Here is a 12,437-nt window from a genome sequence, read left to right as displayed (position 1 = left end):
TAAGAAAGAGCTTGAAATAGTGAAAAAGCATAAATAATTCGTGTCCCCTACCTTTCTCCCTTTACATCGCCTATATTTTTACTTAATTGTTGTATTTTTTCATTAATTTGAACTGTTTGGTGACAGTAAGACAATGGCAAGACAAATGCATTTACGCACTTCGATTCTAGTAAAGTACTATTTTGGAGGTTCCTTTCAAGCATTATAAGACCAATCCACACAGGTCAGTCATTACTCATTCCCATGATCCCGTTTGGATCCCGTGGGTGAATTTTGAGACCCTATACCGCACATTGCGGCGGGAAGTTCAAATGCAATGCATTTCTTTTGGCTGCGACCGATGTCGAGTGGGGAAGGGAAGTGGATTCTAAAAAGATAAGCAATGACAATGACTGGCTTGTGTGGGTTGGTATTGGTTTTTGTTTACTATCATTAGACGGATTTTCGAAAAAAAATAGTTGACAAACAAACCTGGAACTTGCTTCCTTTTTTTTTTTTAAAAAAAAATAATAACCTTCTTTTGTCAACAATTTAGGGGATGCTTGCCACATCCTATTTTTAAAAAAAAATGAGAGGTGTTCAAAATTATCCCCTAGATTAGGGTAACTTTGAACACCTCTCGCTTTTTGACGAACACGATCATCACGACAAATATTTTCAATTTTTAGGTTAGGTACTCCCGTTGGTCCTGCCCGGGCGGAAACTGTAAAAAAAAGAGATTCGCAATGAGTGAAAGCCTCCGAATGAGTACCTAGATTTAAGGTAAAATACGACTCAGAAAGACTCTGACAGTGATTCAAAAGATTCAAAGACATTTTTTCTATTAAGATAGGAATAATTCGCTAATTGTGAAACTTTCTGGCCAAAGTGAAATTTCATATGAAATTCGCAAAACTTTCTGGTGAAACATTTCGCAACTCTGGGAATTGCCAATTTTAGCTAGGTACCTACTTTCTTAACTATTCCCCCCCCCCCCTCTTTCCCCATACCTAGCAAAAAAACTACTCGAGGGATCATGCTGAAATTTGACAAGATAATTCTTCGTGATTCAACAGCCATACCTATACCTTTTGATGTCTGATGTTTCAAAATTTGTTATCGACAGAAATATAATGTTTTTAAGTTTACAAAACAGTGACTATAATTGTTGCGTTTTATGTGACATTTTTATGTTTCTCTACCTGTTGCAGAAAAACTACTCCACGGATTATGCTAAAATTTGGCGTGATGATTCTTCAAGATTCACAGAAGAGCCTCTTTGGTGTCTGATGTTTTTGAAGGAGATAACCAGTTTAAGACGTTTACGACGGTTACGACGGAGGTTAAGACGTTTAGTGAGATACGACGCTAAAGAACATGATCACATGAACATACAAAGCTTTTTTAAGTGCAATTACAATCAACTGAACAAGGTTCACATAGCTTCCTTTCGGCTGGCTCACTTAGCCCCGGGGGTGGTCAACATAGCCCTAAAGAGGGGCTATGTTGACCAAAATGGATTTTTTTAAAAAACGCATGAAATTCGCCAAATTAAAGTATTTAGTACTATGTTTTCGGTTGATTTTAATTCAAAACTGTATGCTCAAGGATTAGAGATTTAAAAAACGCTTTCCAGCCAGAGTGGAAACGAGAGGTAGATTTCGACTAATCGTTTCTAGGAAAACAATTGCGCCTAATGAGCCTGACAGGTCGGAAAATCGTCCCCCTTGAACTTGAGATTTTTCGGATAAGGGGTGGTTTTAGAGGGTAGCTTAAAATAGGTTGTTTTGAAGGCCACGACGAGACGAGTTTTTTGAGGTATCACCGACTAAAATCGGACGAGCTCGAATAATCATCCCCCTTTGGACTTCATATTTTCTGGGTAAGGGATGGTTTTAGAGGGTAGGTGAATATAGGTTGTTGTGAAGACCACGACGAGACGAGTTTTTTGAGGTATCACGGGCTAATATCGGACGAGTACGAAAAATCATCCCCCTTTGGACTTGAAATTTTCCGGATAAGGGGTGGTTTTAGAGGGTAGGTAAATATGGGTTGTTTTGAAGGCCACGATGAGACGAGTTTTTTGAGGTATCGTCGACTAAGATCGGACGAGTTCGGAAAATCATCCCCCAGTGACCTTGACGTTACTGAACTAAGGGATGGGCCGATTTTCACCAAAAATGAAACTTGATCTAGACCTCATAGCAGTGAAGAACCATGCTTAGTTTCGTTTTGATCGTATGGATAGTTCCGGAAAAAAACGGTAGCAAAGGCTCGTTGGATCCCAGTTATATATATATAAACATATATCGTTCTTTTTTTATGACCTACATTTTTTGACTCAGGGCTTCAGGATCGATGCTCTTTGAGCGAAAATTACGAGGTCGCACCGTCTGCAATAGGTAGATATTTCTTCGAAATCTACCTAAACATGGCATTCTCTTCTGCTTCTTCAGACACAAGTTTTTAAACTATCTGGTCAACATAGCTCCGGTCTTCCTTAACTGTCCAATTTGCGAAATCGGGTTTCCTTCAAAATTCTGCTGATCTCTTATGAAATCACCGAGATAGCTAGCACAGCAAAATCTATCTTATTTTTATAAAAATGAGACTTATGAGAAAGCCGTAGGTAGGTAAGTGCACAAAAAATGACGCAGTTTCACACAGAACAGCGATAAAGAGACGTCCTCCAGAGAACCAATGAAAACAGAGTGCTTTTAAGTATGATGCCGTCTTCTTCTGCCGATTTCCAATGTCGGAATCACACATCGAATTCGGCAGCTGAGTATGGAAGTCAACAGTCATCCCTCAACAGCTGAAATTTCGTGAATTCGAGTTATTTTCATGCAGATGTGTATCAAATCTATTCGAATAGGTAGTTCAGACAAATCCGACATTATCCGATGGTCGCTGAGAATCGTCGCTGAATTTTGCGCGACACGCGCAAAATTCAGGCATCGGAATTGGAGCGATGACTTCCACATTCATCTCTCACACTCAGCGTATGATTGCGGCATAACCTGAAAGTGTGTTTGTTGTGTGTCCAAAACGAAAGAAAGAATTAAACCATCTTGGTGTATGGCTGGATGATAATCTCAAGATGACTGCGCATATAAACAAGACAGGTGAAAAAATAAAAAAAACGCTTTCCAGCCACAGTGGAAACGAGAGGTAGATTTCAGAGAGCCTGACAGGTCGGAAAATTGTCCCCCTTGAACTTGAGATTTTTCGGATAAGGGGTGGTTTTAGAGGGTAGGTGAATATTGGTTGTTTTGAAGGCCACGACGAGACGAGTTTTTTGACGTATCACCGACTAAGATCGGACGAGTTTGAAAAATCATCCCCCTTTCGACTTGAGATTTTCCGGATAAAGGATGGTTTTAGAGGGTAGGTGAATATAGGTTGTTTTGAAGGCCACGACGAGACGAGTTTTTTGACGTATCACCGACTAAGATCGGACGAGTTTGAAAAATCGTCCCCCTTGAACTTGAGATTTTTCGGATAAGGGGTGGTTTTAGAGGGTAGGTGAATATTGGTTGTTGTGAAGGCCACGACGAGACGAGTTTTTCGACGTATCACTGGCTAAGATCGGACGAGTTTGAAAAATCATTTCCCTTTGGACTTGAGATTTTCCGGATGAGGGGTGGTTTTAGAGGGTAGGTGAATATAGGTTGTTTTGAAGGCCACGACGAGACGAGTTTTTCGACGTATCACTGGCTAAGATCGGACGAGTTTGAAAAATCATCCCCCTTTGGACTTGAGATTTTCCGGATAAGGGGTGGACCGATTTTCACGAAAAAGGAAACTTGATCTAGACCTCATAGCAGTGAAGAACTATGCTTAGTTTCGTTTTCATCGTACGGATAGTTCCGGGAAAAAAACGGTCGCAAAGGTTCGTTAGATCATATATATATATATATATATATATATATATATATATATATATATATATATATATATATATATATATATATATATATATACACCGACTTATCGTGGTTTTTCCGATTTTTGCTTGGTTATATTTCCCTCATTTTAAAAAATTTCCGGGTGAAACTTTTTGCGATGTAAAGTAGAAAAACAGGACTACCATTCTGCGAAAAAAAACGGAGATCGAAGTATTACATTTCGAATGGTGGGGGCGAGAAGTGGGGGGGGAGGTTCAATTTTGTGGGCGCGATAACTCGCGCAAATTAAAGGCTTTCCCTCCGAAATTTTTACAGAAGGAGGATCTAACTTAGTTCTAGGCTGGTATTGAATTTGAGCGAAATCGGTCGAGCCGTTTAAAAATGGCGAGCTTTGAAAGTTTTAGGCAGGGGGTGTGCGGCTAAAGAGGAGGGCAGCCGCACAGTGGGTCATGATCTGAAAATTGGTGGACAAGACGGCAATGTTGTCGCACAGTGGGTCACGAGCTGAGAGTTGGTGGACAAGACGGCAATGTTGTCGCACAGTGGGTTACAGACTGATAATTGGTGGACAAGACGGCAATGTTGTCGCCCAGTGGGTTATGGAGATTCATCCATCGTCATTCAAGCTTGCCACAGCGTTTGTTGACATTTTTTCATATCAGACATTACATGAGGATTGATGTTGCAATCTGGCGACATGAAGTCCTTATTCGAATAATCAATGCCTCCATAAGTGTAAACGTAAATCCAACCTCCAAACATTGATAACTCCCCGCCCCCGCCCCTCCCTTCGGAAAATACACTCTTCCCGCGGTGGACGCGCGGGTCACTTAAAAGACAGAACAACTGAGGCCGGACACTCAAACTAAAAAACGCGCGCGAAGCGCGCGTCTTGGGGGGGGGCTTGGGGGGGGGGCTTGGGGGGGTTTCGCCCCCTCCCCTAAAAACCGGCGCGGAGCGAAGCGGAGCGCCGGTTTTTTTCGCTTTCAGAAATGGGGACTCTCATTTTCTTAATTAGATTTAGTTAAAACCCGCTGTGCCTCCTTTACGTAATAGTCCTCAGATTGATTGAATTCAGTTCGGGAATTGAATTGATATGGCACATGGCCTGTTTTCTCAAATTTTTTTTGCCCCTTATTTTCTCCAAAAATACACGGCTTCTTATGGGGAAATGGGGTTCTTCAGTAATTTGGAGCGAACAGGCCTTGCGCCATTACAATTCTACATAACTTTTCGCGTAGAATCCAAATGTGAAATCAAAACATACCCTTGCCATTTGAAATTTTCGACTTACGGCCCTCCAAAGTCCCAAAGTTTTTGGGGGGTCGTGGCCCCCAAAATTTTGGAGCAACAGGGGTCATGTGGCACATCAATAAAAAGGTATTGACCTCTCCTCTCAGGGGATTTTTAGATTTCGAAATTTGGATAATTTGGCCGCTTGCAGCATCGAATTGAAAATCGCTCCAAAAAGGCCCGAAAATGCCCCATAACTCCAAAAAATGGGGGTTAAGGGAAAAAAGCAAAGAATAAAATGTTCTTATTTTTTACCGTAGATTCCGAATCCAAAGTCAAAACATACCCTTACTATTTGAAAATTGCGAGAAACGGGGGGGGGGGGCTCCCCCCAGCCCCCCCCCCCAGGAGTCATTTTGGGGGGCTGAAAATATTTTCATTCGATTCTTTGGGGTCGATTTACCCCGTGAAAGTTTTGGTCCCGAAGCTCAATTCTCCCCCGTTTTCGAGAAAAAGATAGTGGACGGGTGGTCTGGATCACCCTGTACAAGCGGGATCGTTATTCCTGCGAAAAATAGTTTTCCGTAACCCGCCATACACTTTAGTGCACCGCTATAGTGGCCACAGAATAATAGCTCTCGCACCGATTCTACATTCACGACTTATCAGTTAGGTATCGGCGATTGGGAATTCCACGTTTATTTTCTTGCTCTTTTCCTCTTTCCCCTACTTTCATCGTTGTCTCCACGGTCAGGCCAGTTGGTGATAGCTGCATGCCTTCGAGGCTTCCCTCCGGTTCCATATCTTTTCCCCATTCTTCACCACACCGCAATCGGTGGCGAGGCGTGATTAATCGATTATCGATATTTCTCCATTTGAAGCCATGGTAAAGAATCGATTATTGAGGTGTAAACACTCTGTCTATCGATCTTTTTCCATAGATTTATATGGGAGATCAATCGATATATCATAAAGCACGTCACGCCACTGACTGTAACAGTGTTGAGAGGTGTAGTGAGCCACAACGTGGACATATTGGATGAGAAATGGATCCCTTGAAAATAAAAGTTAGGTTCATGCTTAAGCGCCCGCAGTAGGTCATCTACAGCCAAGGCCAAGCTATCAAATATTAATAGCATATGACTAGATTTTTTTTTAACTGTAACTCAAAATTTTCGCTCCTATTTTATTTTTTAAATAAATATTACAATGAAGGATGGGTGCCATTAAAGTCTGATTTGAAGTAACTTTAGCTGCTGAATCCGAAAATGGCCTTGATTTTAAATATTATGCACCGTTTTCCCAAAAAAATTGAATCAAAATTGAATTTCCCCACAAAAAACTCCATTTTTTTTAGAAACCCCATTTTGTGGGAAGATAATGGGTCAACGCAAAAAAACTAAGGTCAATTTTGAACTCAGCAATACAAATTACATAGAAGCTTGTCAACTATCTAGTCTACCATAAAGTCCACCGTGTTCCACCATTTTTTTCATTTTTGGAGACCTGTGTTTTTCTATGATCAGTGACTTTTAAGTGCCTACTTTTCCTAAAATATGTAACTTACTGAGCTAATATGGGCGCTTATTAATGCTTTATTGTCTAAACTACAAGAATACTATATGGTAGAACGGTCAAATCTATCCACCACCCCCCTCCCCCAAGGGTGAGACTTACTTGCTTAAATCAAATCAAATGTTGCACGGTCTTAAAATGGTTCCATATGCTAAAAAAACGCCAAAAGGATTTGGAAAAAAAAAACAAGCAGGAATCTCCAACGCATTCGCGTCGGAGAGCGGCTCTGGCGACAGTAGTTGTAGTCAAGAATGAGGGCCTAGACACATTTTGTCACTGATGTACAATCCGACAACTGTCGATTCATGTTTTGTAACTTAGCAGATTTACGTAGCCGGTGTATAAATGTGTATTGGCCCTTGATATGCAGAATGCATGGCACTATCACTTGTTGTATACTTTTAATTTTGAAGGCTCTTTGGAGGTCCGCATCCTAAAAAATTTCTCCCACAGTATTTTTTTTAACTTGTCGTTGTGATTGGGCGCCAATTTCTTTCAATTGAGTGATCATCTTCTTTTTTTGTCAAATAACTAGTTTGTGCAACAATAAGACTGAAACTGACTGTAACTGAAATTTTGTCTTTTTAGATATTTGGTTATTTTGTATTTATTAGATTGTATATTTTCACAGCCCTGTGATAAGAAACTTTGGAATGCATGGTTGATAAGTCGTTTAGCGAGGCTGCAAAAAATTTGCATTTTTATATCTGAAATTGTAGGTAATGGTTTTGAATATCGAATTGCGATATATTACACGGTTAAGATAGGGCTATATGTCTTGTCGTAAGCGGCGACATAGAGTCGATGTCATTTCAATAATCGCCCCGATGGCCACGGTAGTTGTGTGCCGTCTGCCCACGTAGCAAATGGGAGGCGAAAATGGAAGTCATCAGTGCATCGGTGAGTGTTGAACGTGAAAATTGCGCGGGCCGCGCAAATTTCGCGATCATCGATGTGTCGGGGCTGAGCATCCATCATTTTCTATCTCGTTTTGAAGCTATGAGAGTTGTGATAAAGTACATAATTTTTTTGTATTATATTACTGTATAAATAGTGTAAAATTTGTACAGAACTTTGTACAAAATAGTTTCTTGTAAAAAGTGTGGACTACTGCCACGTCGTTTCCATACAAACTCCCAATACGCCGCAAGTACCACAAATGCCCATGTTAACCAAATCACCTCATCATCCCTTTTTTAAGGACACAATTTTTAATTCAAATCAACTTACTTTATCAAAACTCCAATCGTTTATCAAATAACATATATCGAGTCATTTTAACAAAATCAAAGACGGCATAATATCATTTATCACACAGCCAAAAACCTAACCTAGAAACCACGATGTTTAAAAACTCAAATTGGAGAACACTCATTGGTCCAATAATAAAAATTGATTTGCCGCCTTTTTTCTTTGCAAGCAAAACGTGTGAACATGTCTGAAAATGGGATCGGGCGTCAACACTCAACGATGCAGACGGCATTAGACGTTTACGGTTTCCTTGGTAACCTTTGTTTGCTATCAGCTGATATCGAGTAATATGACTAGGAAGCTCCAACCCAGTGGTTGGAGCTTCCTTAACCGCGAAAACTTTAAAATTCAAATTTTCAAATTTTGAACGTAAAGTACATTTTTTCCATCACGAGATTAAAGCACAGACAAGTTTTGAATTATTGACTGTATCACCATGATTCCAAAAATACACTACACAACACAGCATTGGCTAACAATAAAACAATATGCAATAAAATAAAGTCATGACAAGGAACATAGCCGAAAATGGCGCCGATTCCCATTAACCAACGCGCGGTCTCTCCAATGTAACATGGTCCAATGATACTCCCCAGCTAGGACCGTCCGGAATAGCAGCTCTAGTGCAAGCACCAGAGCCGCTAAAATTAACGCGGCCCGCACAGCACCTACAGATCGTTATTTTTCCGATATTTTTGGCATTTTAACCGTCTTTTTTTTATAGTTTAGTTAGTGTCGAAGATTTGACGCTAAATGTTAACGCCAAACATGGAGATGGATTAATGGAGGTGTTGCATGTGTGAGGAATTTGCGATTTGACTATTGATTCTTATGTAAAAGTCCGTGAGAAACACGATGGTCCCACTGATTTTCTCTGAAATGAACTCCCAAGCTCCAAAAACGGTCTCAAAGTTGAGGCTGTAATGATCCTGAGAGTCCACATCCACGTAAAGACAAACTCTCCATGCAAAGATAGGGAACAAATATATTAGCAGGGTAACTGAAAGCACGGCAACCCTAAGGGTTGCCGTGCTTTCGTTGCTGCACGTGCTTTTAGAGTCCCCAAGTAAAGTGGCAGGCCTGACAATGTATTTGCTCCCTATCTGTGCATGGAGAGTTTGTCTTTACGTAGAGGTGGACTCTCAGGATAGCGTGGGATATTTATTCTGGATAATACTGTGATTTCCTTCTTTATTCAAACTTTTGGTGAAATTCTCAGGCAGATCATTATCATTTAAGTGTTTTTTAATGAGTATTTTTGAAAACAAGCAATGAAAGAGAAATTGTATTATTCTTCTTAAATTACCGAAAACTTGGGAGAAAAATTGGAATGGTGAAATTAGACCTCTTAAGTAGAAACAGTAATAGCTCATGCCTCTATGCTCATAATTTCAATGTGACTAACTTCATACCCTAGTATTCTATGCTGAACTTTTATTGAAAAACCTGAAAAATTTGGATAGGGTCTTCTACTACATGAATTCGTTGCTTATTTTGATCAAAACTAGCACTGAGCTTAATGCCAAAGCCTGAAATTCACTCCTGCTTGACTGACAAAACTTGTGTAACAATTACCACGATTTGAGTTTCCTACGAGCATTCCCTTCTCGGAGAGGGGTTCAGAAAAGTTTGGCAAAGCAGCACAAGTTTACGCTATTTTCAGGTTCAAAGTTTATTAATCGTACTGAGTAAAAATTGTAAAATTGAACGTATTGAAGTGACCGACAGACTTCTAAAATTTAAGAAAACATAAAAAATTAAAGCCTTTAGAAGCATCCAAGCACCATTATTTCCATGAGAACCGCGTCAGTGCTGCGGTTTACACGAGCTTAAGACGTGGGTCTAAAAATCCATCCTAAAAAATAATCAGACAAGAACCTGAAAAAATAAGAAATAACGAGTATCAACACAGCCGACGACAAGGAAGACGTATTCGGGCCTCTTTTTTAACTCTTCTCCCGAATCGGAGCGACACCTCATTGGCAGCATACAGCAGAGCATTGAGAACTCACGCTTCGCGTCATCGCGCCTTCAATTTTTCAGATGCAGCACGGACGTCCATCAAGGACGAATAGTTGTATCTCTGCGCCGTAGTAAACGCGCATCCTTTCCCTCCCTCCCTATCCATATTGTGTTTGTTTCCGTTTGTCTCATTCGTAATGGTGCTTCAAGCACTACGTGAATATAACACAGCCGAAGGTAGGAGAGATGTGTTCGGGCCACTTTTTAAACTTCCCTTCCGAATCTGAGCGACACTTCATCGGCAGAATATAGCACAGCATTGAGAACTCACGCTTCGCGTCATCGCGCCTTCAATTTTTCAGACGCAGCACGGACGTCCTTCAAGCACGAATAGTTGTATCTCTGCGCCGTAGTAAACGCGCATCCTTTCCCTCCCTCCCTATCCATATTGTGTTTGTTTCCGTTTGTCTCATTCGTAATGGTGCTTCAAGCACTACGTGAATATAACACAGCCGAAGGTAGGAGAGATGTGTTCGGGCCAATTTTTAAACTTCCCTTCCGAATCTGAGCGACACTTCATCGGCAGAATATAGCACAGCATTGAGAACTCACGCTTCGCGTCATCGCGCCTTCAATTTTTCAGACGCAGCACGGACGTCCTTCAAGCACGAATAGTTGTATCTCTGCGCCGTCGTAAACGCGCACCCTTTTCCTCCCTCCACTTCCATATTGTGTTTGTTTCCGTTTGTCTCATTCGTAATGGTGCTGCAAGCACTACGTGAATAACACAGCCGAAGGTAGGAGAGATGTGTTCGGGCCTCTTTTTTAACTTATCTCCCGAATCTGAGCGACACCTCATTGGCAGCATGACTATGCACGCACAGCATTAGAGACAACTCACAGCTATCGCGTCATCGCGCCTTTCAATTTTTCAGGACGCAGCACGGACGTCCTTCAAGCACGAATAGTTGTATCTCTGCGCCGTCGTAAACGCGCACCCTTTTCCTCCCTCCACTTCCATATTGTGTTTGTTTCCGTTTGTCTCATTCGTAATGGTGCTGCAAGCACTACGTGAATAACACAGCCGAAGGTAGGAGAGATGTGTTCGGGCCTCTTTTTTAACTTATCTCCCGAATCTGAGCGACACCTCATTGGCAGCATATAGCACAGCATTGAGAACTCACACTTCGCGTCATCGCGCCTTCAATTTTTCAGACGCAGCACGGACGTCCTTCAAGCACGAATAGTTGTATCTCTGCGCCGTCGTTAACGCGCATCCTTTTTCTCCCTCTATTTCCATGTTGTGTTTGTTTCCGTTTGTCTAATTTGTAATGTTGCTTAAACTAGAGCGGGGCATTGCGAGTTCACGACTCACGCCATTGCGTCTTGCATTTTTCATGTGCAATCCATCTTGCAAGAATAGTTGTATTGTTTTCAATTGCCAAATCTTCATTATTTTTTTAAACAGTCAGTTAATCGTGTCAGATATTTAAGTCAAATGAGCTATAGGGTACCAACCCCTGTGTAGTTCCTTCCTTTTGGGTGCTTCAAATGCTAATCAAGGTCATCTTAGTTCTTTCGGCAAGAGATATGCCACCTTCCTCTCAACATTCTCAGTATTACTTGGTTTTACAACATCTCGATTTTATTGTTGAATATTTGGCGTTTGGCCCACCGTTGACCCTGAAAAAAATAATTTTTTCTAGCTTTCTCATTATTTCCTCCTGGTTCCTAACAATTGGCGAGATGCTTTCAACCAAAGTTAACTAATATTGAGGATTTAGATTTCTTCAATACGTCTTCAAGGACAGGCGTGTCAAATATAGCGTAGAAGATTGTATTTATTTTTATTAAATTGTTTTAAAATTAGGTCAAATGAAATAATGAAATCTCATAAGGAGCCGGACTGTAGCTTTGAAAGGCTTTGGGCTTCAACTTTTTTATTTTGTTGGTATTGATGTATTTTTGTTATACTTTGTTTCTACATTTCTGTTGACCTATGATTTTTTTAAAATGCTGTTTTATTTCTACTCCTCTACTGATGATATAAATTATTTTAATTTCAAAGATACAAAACTTACATCTTTATTTAGGAGTTTTCTTCTTCCTGATTAAATTATTCTTTGAATTGATCACATTATTGGAAGGAACTCATTGCTTGAGACAGAAAATACATTTAATTTAAATTTAATAAAAATCTTCAATAGCATTATTTACTACTATTCACGAAAGCTTTCGTAAGAGCAAAATATTTCATCCACAAACGACTGAAGCATTATTTACAGTTTCTTTATCTTATCAAGTTATGCCCTTACATCAAATATTTCTTTTTTTTTGGGGGGGGGACGAGTATTAAATAAAAGGTAAGAAAATACTATGAAGATTAAACACGATTGAAACATGATTAATATTTTTTTAATTTCGTATCATAATCAAGACAATACCTGATAAAAGGAAGTGATTCATAACAAACGACTTGTGTTACACAAGTTTTGAATATTTTGACTTTTTAAAAAGAAAGTAATATTA

At 40.2% G+C, this 12,437-nt stretch overlaps 1 protein-coding gene across 1 annotated transcript in view; it reads left to right on the top strand.

Annotated features, from left to right (window-relative positions):
* Positions 1 to 1,446, top strand: part of Inx2 (innexin 2) — a 109,926-nt gene extending 108,480 nt beyond the window's left edge. The window contains exon 2 of the mRNA XM_072297209.1: positions 1,191 to 1,446. Within this exon, the coding sequence (XP_072153310.1) occupies positions 1,191 to 1,216 (26 nt within the window). The 3' untranslated portion in view covers positions 1,217 to 1,446. The remainder of the gene's footprint in view (positions 1 to 1,190) is intronic.
* Positions 1,447 to 12,437: the final 10,991 nt, after the last annotated feature.

This window comes from Bemisia tabaci, chromosome 2 (genome assembly GCF_918797505.1).
Source record: "Bemisia tabaci chromosome 2, PGI_BMITA_v3".
Classification (NCBI taxonomy): Eukaryota; Metazoa; Arthropoda; class Insecta; order Hemiptera; family Aleyrodidae; genus Bemisia; species Bemisia tabaci.
This window is presented reverse-complemented; position numbering and strand designations above follow the sequence as displayed.